Source organism: Apis cerana, linkage group LG7 (assembly GCF_029169275.1).
Source record: "Apis cerana isolate GH-2021 linkage group LG7, AcerK_1.0, whole genome shotgun sequence".
NCBI lineage: Eukaryota > Metazoa > Arthropoda > Insecta > Hymenoptera > Apidae > Apis > Apis cerana.
In genome coordinates, this window is record NC_083858.1 from 1651779 (window position 1) to 1670936 (window position 19158).

At 28.5% G+C, this 19158-nt stretch overlaps 1 protein-coding gene across 3 annotated transcripts in view; it reads right to left on the minus strand.

The window, feature by feature from the left end:
* Positions 1-19158, minus strand: part of LOC107993704 (spectrin beta chain, non-erythrocytic 5) — a 31634-nt gene that overhangs the window by 3137 nt on the left and 9339 nt on the right. For 2 of the 3 annotated variants that reach the window (XM_017050259.3, XM_017050257.3), the window contains exons 4-16: positions 11462-11687; positions 11098-11375; positions 9384-11004; positions 8007-9306; positions 6891-7934; positions 6514-6799; positions 5627-5845; positions 5115-5557; positions 4790-4843; positions 1877-4668; positions 971-1749; positions 521-892; positions 18-437 (exon numbers count right to left, since the gene is read on the minus strand). In XM_017050259.3, the coding sequence (XP_016905748.2) occupies positions 18-437; positions 521-892; positions 971-1749; positions 1877-4668; positions 4790-4843; positions 5115-5557; positions 5627-5845; positions 6514-6799; positions 6891-7934; positions 8007-9306; positions 9384-11004; positions 11098-11375; positions 11462-11687 (9834 nt within the window). The remainder of the gene's footprint in view (positions 1-17; positions 438-520; positions 893-970; positions 1750-1876; positions 4669-4789; positions 4844-5114; positions 5558-5626; positions 5846-6513; positions 6800-6890; positions 7935-8006; positions 9307-9383; positions 11005-11097; positions 11376-11461; positions 11688-19158) is intronic. The other variant, XM_017050258.3, reaches the window with a different exon arrangement.

The following is a 19158-nucleotide window of genomic DNA, read 5'->3' on the forward strand; positions in this document are numbered from 1 at the left end:
AGATATTTATGAAATACCTGTTCTTTAACAGCACCCAAATCTGTTTCAAATCCTTGATGCTTTCTTACCAATGCTTGAATTGTTTCCAAATCATGGCCATAACCATCAGAACTAAGAGCAGTTTCTTTTTCTTGAATCCAAGAAATAGTTTCATCAGCAGTTCTATCGAACATATGCACTTGTTTTGCACCTGCCAATGCATCTTGTCGAGCATGCGCTAATTCTTTTAAATCTTCCCACTGTTGCTTTGTTTCGTCGATTTTCATTAAAATTTTAGTTTTTTCTTGATTATTTTCTTGAATTAATTTTTGTCCTTCATCTAATACTGCTGATACTCGACCTTCACTTGTTGTTAAACCGGCTAAAAAGTTATCAAATATCTGAATGAGAAGCTCTACATGTTCTACATCGCGACCATAATCTTCTGAAGCTGCAACCTGGAAAAAATTTAATTTTATATTATAACAATAAAATTAATCTGTAATATATTGTAAATAAAGCTTTTGTACCAGAAACTTACAGTTGTTTGATCTCCAATCCATTCAATAACTTCATCTGCTTGTCTAATAAACTTAAAGAATTTCTCGCTTTCACGTAATCGTTGAAATCGATATTCTTTTAATTTTTGTAATTCCTTGAATCTTTGTTCGATTTCTGTTTGTTTCTGTGTGATATTATTACTATCAAAATGATGTCTATCTATAAGTCCATGTGAAAGTTTCCTTAAATTTTCAATAGTATTATTCTCAAAACCAATTAAATCTCGTTCTATTTCCTCTAATTTCTTCAATAATGATTGAACAGAATCTTCATCTTTTCCATAATCTGTAGCAGTTAATTGTGGATATTTCTCTTTAATCCACTGTTCAGCTTCTGTTGCTTCAGCATAAAACTAGTAAACAAATATTAAAACATTATAATTACCTGTCTAATAAATTAGTTTCTATAAATTAATAAAAATGATTATTACCATTTGTGATTCAACAGCATCGAGTAAACGTAATTTTCTAACACTAGCTAAATCTTTAAGATGTGAAAGTTTATCTTGTAATTCTTGTGACAATTTTTCAATTTTTTCTGAAGCAAAATGACTGCTTCTCACCATAACTGTAGCTCTGCTAACTAGAGACGCGACCACAGGTTCTCTGGAAATTAATTCTGCCTCCAAAGCTTGATGTTTTTTCTGCAATCGTTGTACAGTCGTCAAAGAGCTTCCTAAATCATTGCTTCCAGCTAAAAGTTCTTTTTCTGATAACCAATGCAGTTCATCTTCAACATCCCTTGCAAATTGATGTAATAATTTAGCATCTTCTAAATTATCTCTTCTTATCTGCATTGGTTCTTGTAAACTATTGTATCTATTTATTGTAGCCATCGCTCTGTCCTGTATTTCATCACACATAAAGTGATTCGATTTCTGAAAACTAGTCGCTGTTTCTTTAATTGATTCACAAGCTTCGTTATGACCTAAAACATCGTTTTCCAAGTTTGTATGTCTCTTTAATAAGTTAGCTACACTAGAAAGATCTTTTCCATGATCTTCTGATTGCAATTGAGTTTCTATTTCATCCATCCATGTCTCGAATTCATCCAAAGTTCGTCCGAAGAGTAAAGCTTGGTAAGCATCGTTTAATCTATTCTTTTTTAATTCACTGGTTTCTTGAAGCAAACGCCACTCAGCTTCTAATTCATCTAAACGTTCTTGAATACTACTTGAAGCATAATGGTTTTCTTCAATTAGCGCCTCACCTAATAAAAAAATTATTAAAATTAAGAACAATTTTCAATAAGAAACATATTATATATTTAAAAATATATGATGATATTAGCTAATTTTTAGATATCATTGAATTATTCTATATTAATATTATATTACCTTCATTGACTACTGCTGCTACTCGTCCTTTATTTGCCATAAGTTCACTTTCAAATGCAACATGTTTTTGAATTTTACTCTGCAAATTAGACGAATCTCTATAACTTTCATCACTTGCTACTTGTTGTTTTTGATGAAGCCAACCTTCAACTTCGTATATATTTCGAAGAAATTGATGTAAATGATGACTTTCCAATAATTTCTTTCTTCTTGCTCTTGCATTATTCTGTAATTTATCTCTTCTAGTACAAACAGATGCTAATCGTTGCTTAATAACGCTAGCATCTGCATGTTCTTTCGATAAAATTTCATTTGCAAATTTTTCCAATTCTTCAATACGACTTAATTGAGAAATCAGCATTTTTTCAAATTCCTCATGTTTACGTAATAATGCTTCTACGCCAGATAGGGATTCACCAAGATCGTCATTGTTAAGAAATGCTTCTTTTGTTGCTAACCAACTATCTGCTTGATCTGCCTGTTCTTTGAATAATTGCAATTGATGTGCTTGTGTTAATTTTTGTCTTTTAGTTTCCCAAGCATTAGTCAATCCTTGTCTAAGTTTCTCTAGATGTTCCAAATTATCTTTAACATCTTCATTAATAGTTAAAAGCTTCTGTCCATGCTCTTTCAAGGCTTTGAATGTATCCTGTCTACCATCAATTTCTGCTTTCCTTTCTTGATGAAGTTCTAATAAAGCTTCAGCTTCAGATATGGTTGTTGGTGGTTCAGATTCATCCATACGTTTAATTGTATCAGCTACCCAAAGTTCTAACTCATGTAAATCAGCTTGGAATTTGTGTAGAGTATAAGCTTGATTTAAAGCTTCACGACGATGTTGAGTAAATCGTTGTAAATCGTCCCAATTAGATTGTAATTCTGATAATATTCCATTTATCTGAGGTGCCTTGTCTGGATATTTCAATGATAATTCTCTAGCTTCTGCTTTGTGTTCTTTCAATTTTCCTTCAATGGCAGTCATATCACGCTCCATTGCTTCTTGTTTTCTTTGTAAATGTTCAACAGCAGGTAGATCCTTACCAATATCAGTAGTATTCATAGCAACTGATTTTTCAATGACTCTTTGACTTGTGTCATCTATATCTCTATTAAACAAATGAATTTCTAAAGCTCCAGCTAGCATTTCTCTATAAGTGCTCAATGCTCCTTGCAAGCCTTTCCATTTATTATTAAAGCCGTCGCGACGTTGTTGAATAGCTTTTGATTCATTGTCTCTACCTTGTTTAATTAATTTATCAGCTAAAGCATTAATTGTCTTTATTCTAGAATCATCTACTCTCATATCACTGTCTACATCATCAAGTTTTCTTTGAAGACTTAAACAGTGTTCATAATCTTTTCCAGTATCTCCAGCTTGAACCATCATTTCTTTATCTCTTATCCAGGCTTCTATCTTCTCTACTTGATTGTTGAATTCTAAAATATCTTGAGCTTCTTCTAAGCCTCTACCACGATTTCCAGATTCCAATAGCAATTTTCTCCATGAAGCATGAAGATGTTCTAGTTGTTGTCGAATTTCAGTACTTGCTGGATGCTTCTGTTGAAGCAATCTCTCTCCTTTAGTCTTTATCTCTTCGATTCTGCTTTGATTTGCTGCTAATTCAGCTTGAAATGCTTGATGTTTCTGTAGTTTCTTGATTTTATCTTCCAAACTAGATACTTCTCCTTTAGATGCCTCGGCCTCAAGTTTCTTTTGTTTTTCACCAATCCAAGATTCAGCTTCTGCAACATCTCTGACGAATTGAGCATGTAACAACCCAGCTTCTAATCTTCTTCTTCGTGCATCGCAAAGATTTCGAATTCTTGCTCGTCTTTGTACAACTTCGCTTAATCTCCTAGCAATTGTAGGAGAGTCAAAGTGGTTCTGAGCTAAAAGCTTATCTCCATGTTCTTGTAAAGCGGTTAACTTTTCTTCTTGCGTTACTAATAATTTTTCGAATTCATTATGCTTTTTTACTTGGGCATCTACTTCTTCAACAGAGTCACCAAAATTATCGCCACTCAGTGCAGCTTCTTGAGTGGTCGATAAATTGTCCAATTGTTTCGCATCTCGTAAAAAGAAATGTAGATCTATTAATTGATCTAAATGTACTTTTTTTTGTTGCCAAGCAGTATGTAATTTTTGTCTTTCATCTAATAATTGATTACATTTTTCTTCAACTTCTAAAGCAGCATAATGCCCAGTTTGAACCATAGCTTCGCCCAAATCAAGAACTGAACTAAAACTATCTTCTCTAGCTTCGATTTCTCCTTTTAAAGCTTCATGTTCTGCTTTTAAGATTTGTGCACTAGCTGCATCTCTTACTTTATCTTCCGTTGACATTGCGGCACGAAGTCCAGCTGCCCAATTCATCAAATCTCTGACCTGTGTCAAAAATCGTTGTAGATCACAACTTGCTTGTAATTGATCTCTTCTAAGAGCAGATCTTTCTTTCAACTCTTCCCAATGAGCAACAACAATTTGTTGTTGTTGATCAATATGTACTGCGTTATTTCCTGGATAGTGTGCTTGCAATCTAGATGCATCTTCAACCAGAACTTGAAGTTGTGCTTCCAAAGCGACTAAATCGTTTTCAAAACCTTCGTGACGTCTAATTAATGCAAGTACAGAATTTAAATCGCGTCCTAAATCTTCTGGTAAAGCTGCCTCTTTTTCTTGTATACGAGATAAAGCTTCAGCTACATCTCGATGGAATCTATGAATTTCACCAGCAGCTTGTAATCTTTGCTCACGATTTCGAATAAGACCAAGAAGATGTTTCCAAGACTCCCTAATTAATTAAATTTTATCATTAAAATATTTTTATCAATTATACATATTTCGATAGAATTATGAAACATGCATAATTTTTACATTAAACAGTGTTATAAAATCCATCAATATATACTTACTTAATAAGATCATGCTGTTTTTGCACCTGTCTTACAGGATCATCATCGTCTGGTCTGTATTAAATATATGTACAAAAATGCTGTTAATAACCCAACACCGATATAATTATACCTTTATTATATTACCCTTTTACAACCATATTAAAAAATATATTAGCAAAAATTGTGCTAGTATTTATTATTACAAAATTCAAGAAAGTGCACATGCATTTAGTGAAATTAGAGATTTTATGTAACTTATACAAAATTCTATATCTATATTATAAGTCTATATTAAATCTATATTATATATATTATTGAAATTAAGTTATATTTAAAATCTTACCCTAATTGCTCTTGTCGTTTCTCGATATCTTGAATATAAGGACTTTCATTAGTAATTAATTTTCTAGCCAACTCTTCACATTGATTAAATCTTTCAGAACCAGCTTCTATTCTGTGTTTAAAATCATTGAATTTAGCTTGTAGTATCAACAAATGTTCATAATCTTGGCCATAATCTTCAGAAGCGGCCGCTTGTTCCTGTTCCTTAATCCATTGTTCTAATTCTCTGCTTTCTAGAAAATATTCATGACGATACATACTTTCCATCAACCGTTGTTGTCTTACTGTAGCCAATCTTTGTAATGCCCGCATTTGTTGAGCAATTGCTTGCTGTTTATTTGCTATTGCTTTGCTGTCAGGATGTTTTGCATTAATCATAGTGGCAGCAGTATGTCCCATTTCTGTTACAATACCATTGTAAGTATCTAATTCTAATTCGACTGCCTGTAGAAACAATAATTTTTAATAAAATGTTAAATATATACCTTTTTTAAAAATATTATAAAAATTCACCTTATGTTTTGTTAATAATTTTGTGGCAGCATCACGATCTCTGCCATAATCAGTAGAACTGAGAACATCATTCTTTTCATTCAGCCAACTTTCAACTTCCCCTGCTTCAAAGAAGAATTCTTGTGCTTTTAAAGACAATTCTAAATCTTTGTTTCGTTCTGCGGCCTTTTCTTGGAGTCCTCTCCATGCTTCGTCGAGTACATCGCATAATTCTCGTATCTGTACATAAATAAAATTTTTTAATTATAAATTTTAATTATAGATTTAGTATAATTTATTACTTAATTATATTAAAATAAAAACATAAGATACCAGTATTATTAAATTATTTTTTATTTTAGATATAATTTTTTAATCAGAAAAAAGTAAATAAAACAAAATTCTATTAACATCATATATATATATATATATATATATATATATATATAATATTTTAAAACATAATAATAAAAGATGCTATATTATTTTAAAAAATATATTTTAATCTTGAAATAAATTATGTAAGACAAGCACATGCATGCTGTAAAAAATTTTCGTTTTTACCTAAAATATACATTTAAAATTTTTAATCTTTCTTATTTTTTTGAAAAAATTTCTTGAAAAAACTTTTTAAAAAAATTTTATTATTATAAATTAGATTTAGACAGCTATTTAGCTATTTAGCAAATTACATTGTTACTTTCAAACAAAACAACACTATTCATGCATTTGTGCCAACCTTACCTCTGCTGACCCAATATTCTTCTAATAACAGTCCCAACTGTGCAAAAATTATAAATTTTTATTTCAAATTCATATTTGTAAAAAGACAATAATAGAGAAAATATATATATCTGTTTTTCCTAAAAATGTTTTCAAATAATTGTTTTTATTATATGTATCATTACCTTCTTCTTCTCTGGATGGGCCTGATCAATCAAAGCTTGCCCAGAAGCCAATGTTTTGTCAATCATTGGTTGATGGCCAATAATTTCAGCTTCTAATTTTTTGTGTTTCTTATGCAATGTTTGAGCTTGATGCAAATTTTGTCCAAGAGTCGTCGAGGATGCTTGAGGAAGGTGATCTTTTATCCATTGTAATTCAGCATCTAATTCGAAACCGAATTTATGAAAACGTAAACTTTCTTCTAATGTTTCTCGTCTTCTTTTAGCTGGTTCTTTTAAGCTACGGAATCTATTAAAAAATATAAAATTAACTCTTTGATTTTTAACTTTAATTTTTAACTTTTTTTCATGCTATTTATAAAATTCAAAATATTACGTACTTTTTTTGTGTCGCTTGGCTAGTTTTTAATATATTTGCGGCGTCAAAATGACCTTCATGAGCCATTTCTTCGCCCATGGCAACTAAATCATCCACTTTTTGCTCCCATTGACACATATCGCTTTCAAGTGTCTGATGTTTTTTCAACAATTCTTTACAACTTCTAAGATCTACTCCTACTTGTTTACTTTGCAAACAATTTTCTATTTCTTCCAGTTTCAATCTAGCATCTTCCATTGTTCGATTATAACCATGTTGACAAGCAGCTTGTCTTAATCGACGACCTTTTTCCAAAGATAAATCTACTAATTGAGTCCATTGATCATTTAATTCTTTTAAAATTTCTCCTACATCGTCTGATCTGTAATTTTCTTCAGATATCAAAGCTTTTCCAGCTTTATTCACCGCTCTTAATTGCCCTTCATTAGCTCTTAATTCTCTTTCAAATGCTTCATGCTTTTGAAGTTTTCGTTCAAGATTATTTAAGTCTCGATAACTTTCATCGGATGCTGTCTTCATTTTGTCACCTAGCCAATCTCTTAGATCATCCACTTCTGCAGAAAATTGTTGATAATGTTCCGAGGCTTTAAGAGCTGCGCGACGACGTTGTGCAGCATTTTTTACTTGATTCCTTCGAGCTAAGACTTGATTTCTTCTATCATTGATATAATCTTTATCATAATGATTTTGAGCGATTAATTTATCTGCAGTATCACTAAACGCTTTTAATCTATCATCTTGTGCATGGAGAGTATTCTCAAATTTTTCATGTTGTTTTAACAAGGCTTCAACATCATCTAAGGATTCTCCCAAATCAGTAAACTCTAGGAACGCTTCATGAGAACTAGTAGTAGCTTCAATTTGATCAGCTTCGCGATTAAATTGCTGTAAGTCTAAACATTGTTGCAACCAAGCTTCTTTTGCAATCCAATCTGATGTTACAGCTTGATATAAGCCATGCAATTTATCTAAGCGTTCACTGACATCTACTAGAGTCGGATTACGACGCAATAATTGGTTTCCAAGTTCTTCTACCTCACGAAATCTGCAAAATAAAATTGTTTATATCTTTATCTAAATTAATTTTAAAAATCGATATTGAAATTTAAATGCTTACTCATCTTCTCGAGTTCGTATGTCTTCTCCAAGCTCTATATGGTGTTTTCTAAGTTGTTCAGCTGTAGCAACATCCCTAACAGGTTCTTCAACTTTCATCGTTTCTTGTATATCCACAGCCCAATTTATTAAATTCTTTGAGCTATTCATGAAAATCTGTTGACCCACTGCATCTTCCAATCTGGATCTACGTTCTTTAGCTTTTGTTTGAACTTGATTCCATAATTCTTTTATTTCATTTTGTCTAGCATTTACGTTATTTAATTCATGTGGATAAGAACTCTTTACGCTATTTGCTAATAAATTTACTTTTCGTACTTTTTCTTCAACTGGTGCCAATTCTCTTTCCAAATGTTGATGTCTTCTTTGAAGAGCCTGAACTGTTTTTAAATCTGGTCCAAGTTCTGCAGTGTCCAATTGAGTAATTTTTTCTAACATCCAATCATGAGCTTCATCACAAGTTCTGTTAAACAATTCTACACTGGAAGCTCCTTCTAAACTTTTTTCTTTCTGTGTCTTCAGCCAATTCAAATGATCCCAAAGTTGATGAATGTGTCTCTGTCTAGCTTTAACTTTATCCAACTGACTATGTCCTTGTCTAACAAATTCATCAACAGCTGCATCTATGGCTTCTACTCTTTTTCCTGATGCTGAAAGATCTGTAAGGAACTTTTCATATTTTCTTTTAGCAGTTTCAACATTATCCCGTGGGTCATCAGTTCTCAACATTTTTTCTTTATCTTTAATCCATTTCTCAAAATCATCACACTCACGATAAAAACCATAAAGTCTTATAGCATCCTCTAATAATGCATGTCGTTTTAGTGCTAATTCTTGAAGTTCACTATAAGTTTCATTAATCTTTTTTTGTCGCTTTTCAACGCTATCTCCATCAGTAGCAATTTTTCTTTTAACTGGTTTCACTGTTGATTTTATAGATTTTACTCTTCTTACAGGAACTAATTGTTTAACCATCTTTGTTTTTTTCACTCTCTGTGTTACTCTAACTTTTTCTGGTCTTCTCACCTGAACATGTATTATTTTGGGTTCTAATTCACGAACATAATTCGCTGGTACAAATCCATCTGTACCATCTGCTTTTCTGACACTCCACCAATCAGGATTTGTTTTATTTAATAAGAACATTACTTCGCCTTTTACCATGTGCATACCTTGACCACTAAATGGATACAAACTTTTTACTTGAGGTACTAATCTTCCTTCAAGAACCGTTCTAGATTCTAGTCTTTCTACAATTTCATCCACCCATTCATCTTGAGGAACTAGCCTTATTTCTTTACCTAAAATAAAACAGAATTTTTTAATTTATTTCCTTAAAAAAATTTTTTTTTAAATTTTAATTAAAAAAAAAACTTACTCCATTCCTCTTGTTCTAATTCTGCAACAGGTTCTGGATCAGCAGATAATTCAAGTGTAGAAATTCCAGATTTTATAAGCTTCTCAGCCTGCATATTTAATGATTGTACATCACCCTTATAAGCATTGAGTTCTCCTTCCAAATCCTTATGTCTTTGTAATAAAGCTTGAGCACTAGGTTCGTCAACGCCATAATCTTCAGAAGCCACAAGAGCCATTTTCTCATTCATCCAGGAATCCGCCTCATTTGCATCTGCATAAAATTGAAAAGCTTCTGCTGCATCATCTAACTGTTTTTTTCTCAGAGCAGCTAACTCCTCCAATACTTTCCAATGTTCTTGCAACGAATCAATACGATTTTGAATTTCCAAAGCTGAAGGATGATTATCAGCTATTAATTTTCTACCAGCGTCACATAACTGTTCAGACTTCGGTCTCCGTACTTTCATTTCGTCCTGAAGAGCTTTATGTTTTTGTTGTAATGAAATTACAGCACGTAAATCTTTGGCCGATATTCCAGCTTTACAAATACGTTGTTTCTCAATCAACCAAGATTCTTCATCCTCATGATCTTGAAGAAAATGGAAGAAATTCCTAGCATCTTCTAGCCGAGCTTTGCGTTCTTTACTATATTCTACTAAGTCATCATAAGCTCGATTTAACATTTCTAATTTTTGTTGTAATAAAGGAACTTCTTTACTCTGAGGCTGTGCTAAATGCTGAGCAGCTTGTCTACCTAATCTTCTTTGAGTCTCTCCTAGAGCAGTTACTTGCAACTCTTGCAAACTATGTTTCTGTAACAAATCTTCAACTCCCAATAGATGTGGGCCAACATCTGTACTTTGAAAGTTCAGTTGCAGCTCTTGAATAGAAGCCAAAGTTGTATCAATCTCTCGCATAAGACTCATAAGAGAACTTAAAGCAACTAAATTAGATTTGTGATGATCTAGAAGAGTTAAAAGTTCTTTCCACCTCTGAAGTACTTCTTGTTCTCTGATTCGCACTCTTTCTAACCCATGATAATTTTCTCTTACTAATTCTTCCGACATGTTAGTCAAATCATGAAAACGTTCTTCACGAGCTAAGATATCTGCACTAATAGCTTCGTGTTTCTTCACTGTAGCATCTACTTGAGCTAAATTGCTACCATATCTAGGATCTGTTAAAACTTGAATCATTTCTTTTAAATAACCTTCTCTTAGTACACTTTTTCTTTCAAATTTGTAATTTAATTGCTCTAATCTTTCTTGTCTGAGAAGTTCAGTTCTTAAGGCAACTTCTCGACGATGCTCAGCCCGCTCTAATTCTACCCAATTTCTTTCAATATCATGTATTAATTGACCTTCTTGAGGAGTAAACGCAGGTTGATTTAATGATTTTAACTGAGTGTTTATATGAAAGTATAGAGCTTCTATTTCTGATCTTTCCTTGTACTTTGGTGGTTTCTCTACTGTTCTATATTGCTTGAACGCTAATAATTCTCTCTGAATGCCCTCCAAGGAATTAGGAAAATTCCTGTTCTCTAGAATTCCTATCTTCATTTTGATCCATTCTAATAAATCTGTTGTGAGCTTTTCATAGTGAATCTTCATTTTATCAGCATCCATCATTTGTCCCACAATCTGTGATTGTTAAAATTACTATTTTAAATGTCTTAATTGTATAATAATTATATCAATAAAACTAAGAGATGTAGTAGAAGAACGCTTACTTACGTTAGCAATTCTTTTACCACTTTTGATCTCGTTTTTCATCCTTGCGAAAGTATGATAATAAGAAGCAACATAAGTAATAATAGATTTTTCATCGGGTCTGGCAGTATCAACATCCTCCGCGTCCAATAGTCGTGGAATTCCAAGTTCTGAATTGGCCACGTCGAAGGCATAATTAAGATTGTCGATATTTTTGTTTTGTTGAAGTTCTGACCAATTAACCAAATCTGGTCTGTGAGCATGAATAAGGGCATTGAAACCAAGACCACTTCTCCATGATCCTACAATCAATTATATTAACATATTAATATAAATTGTTAATCAATTTTATAATTAATAATTATGATACTAAAAATGTTACACTTACCAGTGAAATCTTGGATGTTAACACCAGGGTATCCATTAGTTTTTCTCTGACACCAGAGTAACAAAGCATCTTTGGCTGATTTCTTTTCACTACTATCATTTTCTTCATCTACATCAATTTCTATCTCTTGAATTTGGAATCTCAAAATAATGGTCCAGATTAAACCCAATATTAATCTTGGATTTCCATCTACTATATCTTCTGCTCCTATACTTTCCAAACGAACCTATAAATTGCAATAAAATAAATTAATATTATAATTCAAATTTTCAATATAAATTTAAAATTATTTATATATATATATAATCATTTAATTACTTCCTAAAATTCTCACAACTTTACTTTAATTTTTTTCTAAATTTTATAAAATTTTATAAAAGCTTTCAATTTTTGAATTAAGTGAATGTAATTGTATAATATAATCGCAGAATTTATGAGAAGGGATCGGTGGACTTCTGGCACAATGTATTCGCATTCCAACGTACACACGTATATATGTATCCGCGTGCATGAGTAAGTAAAAGAGCGGAATGCATGTTGGCTATTGGCATCGTATGTATTGCGTAAACAGTGGGCCTTAATAGGCGCCTGTATATGAGCATCTTGCTATGATAAAATGAACATTCAATTGCATTGCATCATGTGAAAAGTAACAACTGCTAGACAGCCTTGAGAAAACATATTATGATAATGCGCTTATTGAAAATAAGAAATGAGATAGATTGGATCATCCACTTCTGTTTGTCATAAATTTTTAAAAGTAAATATTTTAAGTTGAACAATCAATCATTTTTAATTTTGATAGTTTAAATAGTTGAAGAATATATATGAAAATCAATATGGAAATCAAATAAGATAAGCATAATTTAATAGCGCTTTACTAAAATATGAAAAAGTATTTAATGTGTAATTAAAGTATATAGTGTAGATTTTTATATACTGATAATTATTACTGATTATAATAAAATAATTCATAAAATATATAATAAATATTAAAACTCAATATATAATTCCATTATCTAAAATAAAAAATTAATTTCCTTATAATATTCTATATAAATAATTAACTTTAATATTATTTATATTATATTTATAAATGAATATAATATATTAATTAGAATAAAAATAAAAAATATTAAATGATATTTAATTTTATGATAATAATTAAGCAATAATAAAAAGTTATAAAATAAAAAAATTTATTTATTTATAATTAATTAAAAATGTATAATAATATTTATTTATTGATCAATTTAATATAATAAAGTTAATATAATAAATTCTATAATAAAGTTATAGTCGTATTTCGATATCTTTTTAATTTATAACTTCATTGATTTCTCCGATATATTCGATCGAATGATCTTATGAACGATGATTGGGGCCCGAAGAAATGCTCATGGGCCAACAAACGGCTCGACTACATTATTATATTTAATCGCAGTGCGCGCCCGAAGCGCGACGTTCTCGCGATTGCTGGAATGTCGTCTGATCACTTATGCCGGTCTATCAAGGCCATTGGGAAATGAAAATCGTTTCTTTCTGGTTAACTGACATCTTGTGGAATCCATAATATGGAACAGTAAGTATTTACGTCAACAGAAAAGATATAGGTAAGAAGTAAATAAACATAAGTCAATATAAAAATAAAATGCATTTTAAAAATCAAACTTAATTCAACAATGACTGATATGAATGATATAATAATGATAAAATATAATAATAATGATATGAATGATAAAAAAGTTCATAAAATGAAATTGTATGTCAAGTTAGCGTTGTTCTTATACTGAATTGCCAAAACCGTTTTTATTTCAGTCCATAATATATGCACATGTCATAATTTTATAAACAATTATGGAATACTTAAATAAATATTCAAAATAACATATTCTAAAAAAAATAAATAAATATAAAATCATTACATACTATTTATTATTTTATTTATTATTAATTAGCAATATAATAAAGAAAGACAAGTTTTTATCTCAAGTACCTTGTAGATCAATGTAAATTATGTGTTAGAATCAATCATTGTACATTCACTGATTAGCTGAGCACAACAGTGAATTTATAGAATGTACATTATATAGTAAAGCAAATATGTTACTTCCTGTCATATAATTTGTAATACTCATATGCATAACGATCAATGTGATCACTTGTTAATAGTGGATCTGAGAATCTACATAATAATTAACGAAGCAAACATTAGCCACATCACTATCTCGTTTATTATTTTTTACCACTTAATTCATCAAACTCTGATTGCTCCTAATGTTTCATAGAATCAGGATTGAAAGGATAACTGGATGATGAGTCATTATCAATGTTACAATTCTCATGTAATATACAAAATACAAGAATGACTTTTCTTAGTTTTATTCATTTTGTATGATTATAAATATCAAGAATTTATAATTGAAGAAACAATAACTAAATATAATTTATGTAATATTTCATATTACAATTTCAAAAAAATTTTTAAAAATAAAGATAACATTTATCTTATTATATTATTATTTTAGCAAGTTAACAATTTATGTAAAATTTTGTTTTATACACTCATTTGTACATAAAAGATTATGATTATTTTATATTATAATTTTATTGATAAATTGATATTTGTTATATTTTGTTGATAATTTTAGGTACACGGAGATCGATTTTCAAATTTCCATTATCTAAACTGCATACGATCACGTTATAAACAGCCAGAGTATCAGCGAATGGTGTATGAATAATGAATGAGCCTTGGACTGCATAGTAAGACTGGGAATACGGTACTGTTACATCCAGTGAAAAGGTGGGGTTGCACAGTTAAAACTCGTGCAACAAGACGGCCAACCAATAAGCAGGTATAAAGGCAACGGCGTTAAATAACCGGTACTCGTTTCATCGGCCGATTGCTTTTTGTTATAAGCCACGGTACGTCAGCAGCTCGAGTACCATTTTACCGATCAGCAAAACGGTTTTTCTTATTTTCTTCTTTCATTTTTCTTTTTTATTCTTTATGAATTTAATTGAATCAAGAAAAAAATCAAGGACATATTTAATGAAAATATTCTTTAACAAAAATTTCGATTATATTAGATATATTCGAGTATATTTTATATATAGGATACTCTCAATGTAATATAAAATATACGTTTAAAAAATTTGTTGAAAAAATTAGAAATTTTTAAAAGAGCTAAATGAGTGAATTTTTTATGATCAAGTTATGACATTTAAAATTTTTATATTTTAGGTTATGTATATCTTTAAGAAAAGAATAGATTCTAATCACTAGAAAATATATCATAATAATTGAATCTTAATTGATTTTATCAAAAAATCTTATTGATATATTTATCTATTAAAAGGATATTTAAAAGAAATATATTCATATTTATTTATTTAAATTAATAATCTATAAGATCGCGTACGATTTAATGTCTTCCATAAACTATCAAATTTTGCACAGTAAATTACCAAATAACAAGTATTAACCGATTAATTTCAAGGATCCTTTCCGGTAACTTTACGCATCATTTTCTTGTTAGACAGGTTGTTATCCTGTTTAAATATGAATCCTTAAACACATCATATATTTCATAACATTTATCCGATTATTCGTTCATTTATTTCGCTTAATTAAGTACACCGTTATCGAACTGTGTTTAATCTGAGGAATGCTATCTTAACTTTTTTATAAAAATATAGGTTTTTTTTTAATGTAGATCATGTTATACAAGTAAATTTATGTACTTGAAAAAGTGAGATTAGTTAAGAAATTAAAAAATATGTACGTGTAAAAAAAGAATATCGGAGAATAAAATTGTATAAATAATAATTATATAGAAAAATTTTGGGCAAATAAATAATATTTTATTATATTAATTTTTAATTATAATTTTAATTATAGTATTTTAATTATAATATTAGTTATAATTAGCTTTTTAGTATTATATATTTATATAGATTTGACAAGAATTTGAAAATTCTCTAAAATTTAAAATAAAAATTAATAAACCATATGTTCAGAATGAATCAAGAAATGAAATTAATTCCATCAGAATTGTAATAAACAAACGAGTCCACAGACTACATGAAGCCTATGAAATGAGACTAATCATTCTTAATGCATTTAGTAGAATGCAACTCCTATATTCACTAGATCGACTATCACTATACTATATTTATTTATGAACACTTGTTTTGTCGGATGTTAAGTAGCTACAATATCGCTATAATTTATAATATAACTTTTTAAGCGTGCAAAAACCAGCATAAAACAAATATATCATAACCGGCAATGTGACCATTATTTCAATAATTTATAAGTATTCGATTTAAAAAGTTATGCAAAAATCAAAATAAAAATCAAAAAAGAAACAAATTACTAAAATATAAATTATAACAATTGTTATATTCATATTTATTCGTAAATTGACTTGGACAAAAGAAATCATAATATATATTATAATTTGACTTTAATCAAAATAGACATATCTATGACATATTAAATTAGAACATTTTTAATATAATTGTATATTACAAAAAATTTAAAAATGATTTAAAAACAAAAAGATTAAATAATTTTAAACTAATTGCACTTACCACAACTATTGTTGAACAAAAATTAGAAGATAAAATACTACGTATTTCAAAAGCACTTTTTACGTTGATATTATTGAAACTATAAAAAAGGTTTAGAAATTATATTTGTTAAGATATTTTAAACACAATCACAATAAATAAGCACAGAAATAACTCAGGATAAAAAAATGATAACAACTCGGAAAGATTACACAGAATGTTCAACAGATTTAACGGTAAAAGCGAATAAGCAGCTCATCTGAAGCGTTCAATTCCTTAAACGATGGCGAAACATCGGAACTCTCGTGGTGCACCACATGTGTTGCACGGTCATGATCAAGAATGTCCTTTTGTGAGCTTACATTCGCGTGCCTTCGATCCACATTCCACAATCCTGCCAAGAATGCACGTCGCAAGTTGTAAACGATGCTGTAGGAAAACCGCTACGCGGCCTGACTTAAATAGGAGTCTTGCAAACAGGAGAAAAAGGAAAGATCTAGTGGATGAAAATTACTAGTGAATTTGAAATATGCTGCCCTCTTGCCTTCTTTACTTTGAGTAATGTTGACAAATCATGTTTTCACTTAGATGGCGTTAATTTAAAATCATTTGATTTGCTTGGAATAAAAATATAAGGTTAAGATAAAAGATTATGAAAAAAAATGATAAAAAGTTTCGATATAGATTATTGTAATATAATTTCCATATAATCTTATATCCGAAAATTTTATTAAAAAAATAAAAAAAAAATATTGGAAATATAAAATACATTGCATATACAAAGACATTTGAAATATATGTTATTGTGATATATGAATTATATCACAATTATATTAAAAAATTATATTAAAAAATATGAATTATTGTAATCATTGTGACAATATCAGATCTTCAATTATTAAAAATATTAATAATATTTAGTAAAATTGAATAAAATATTTTTGAACTATTACATATATTTTTCTTATCAATTTTAACGATATTATAACTTGAATATTGAAGTTTGTATCTCTTTAGTATTATAGTATTAAAAAATTAATAAATAAACTTTATTGCATAAGATACTATAAATATGAGAAATTCCTGCTTTCTTCAAATTATTGACTTACCAAACATAAAACTTATCTCTTAAAGAACATAATTATTAAATTCTTTATTATTTTTTTTACAGCAATAAAAATATCTTAAAAAGAATTATGATTCTTATTTATTTTTTTTTTATCTTAAAGTGACAATAATGAATAAATAATTTAATTTTCATATAAATTTAAATATTTACATTTTTTCAAGTAAATGATAAATATAATTTCCAATTTTTGTTAAATCAAATAACTTAGTAATAAAAATTATTAAAAACAGGAAATTAATATCTTTTTTATCTTATATCTTACTTGTTTGTTTTTTTTGTAATGAATTATTTATTTAAATTTTTTAACAATTATTTACGTGATCTTTTTGTCTTTTTCCATCTACGTTCTACTTTAAATAAAAAAAAAAGAAAAAAAGAAAAAAATATATAATATAATAATAATAATGCTATATGATTTTTTAATCAAAAATATCTTGTATATTCAAATATAATATACAAAATTGATTGAAAAATCTTTTATAATATCCCGATAATACAACTACGAAATAAATAAATCAACTTTCATAATGATGAACCGACCGAGAAACGCTGTTCCACTCTCTGATCAGCAATTCCGCAATATTTCGTTCCTGGCCAATGGCAATGCAACGATTTGCAGATGGTAATGCTATAGCAAATTTAAGATGATAATTTTTCTTCTTGAAAAATTCAATACTTCATTTGCGTTAAATATTTGATTATTATTAAATAAGATATTAATATTTTTTATACAATTTTTTTAACTCTATTTCTTAATCTCAATTTTTCAATAAATTAAGACATAAATTAAATAAAATATAAATATATTTTAAAAAAGAAAAAAAAATGAAAATATAAGATATTAAAAACTAAAAAAATTAAATATTAATTTATAATAATTTTTCAAAATTATCTCAAAATTATTTATCATTTATTTTGAAATATTAATATTTATTATGACAGAGAGCAATTTAAAATTTTTAAATTATGTAAATACTATTTACAAAAAATTTTATGCAACAGAATATAAAACAATATTAAACAATTGATAAACAATAATTGCATAAGAAATTCAACAATGAAGAAATATCTATTAGAAGGAAGTTAGGTTAGGATTGTGTTTGATTTTACGATGATTCATTTATTTCGCGAATTACTGTCTTATAATGAAATTATTTTAAAAAAAAATCTATACTTCAGAAAAATTTGAATAAATACAAAAATATAATAGCAAAAATGAAATAAAATAAAATATAAAGATCGTTTCAAAATCTAGCTGTTTGTTCATCAATAAAATATTTTCATATATGATTTTCTGTGGTAAGATTTTCATTATCAATATTTTTGAATATTAAATCCTGTATATTTTTGTTTAATAATGAATAGAAATATAAATAGAATTTTGAAACATCGTTATATTGCTTTCTCTGCGGATATTAAAAAGAGAAACTTGGGAAATACGTACGAGGTCACCAATATAAAATCATGGTTAAGTTAAAAATTAAAAAAAATATAAGAAATTTATGAATTATCGAATTATTATTAAAAAATAATATCTATTTTAATTTTTAATAATTAAAAATTTTATATTTTATTTATTGGTTTTCTATTGGTTTTCTATTATTTATTGGTATTCTAAATTTATTGATTTCAAAAAGAAAAAAAATTACAGAATATATACTTCAAAAAATATATTATGTACTGAATATATAGCAAAAAGAAGACGAATTCCAATGATTATTTCACATCAAAGTCGATTCATAATAACATTGAATCATGCTTCCTACGTAAATCCTATAAATGCTGGTGATATCATTTTCTTTTGAAAAAAATACAAATTCTTCTTTAAACAGCTAAATAAATTAATAACAATGATTTTATATCATTGTCAAAAATAAAAATATTTTAACTCATTGTACAAAATTCTTTATAATTATTTTCCTGATCTTTGTACTATATCCCCATTCCAATTATTCTCGTGACATTAGCTTACTGCTGATAACACGAGATT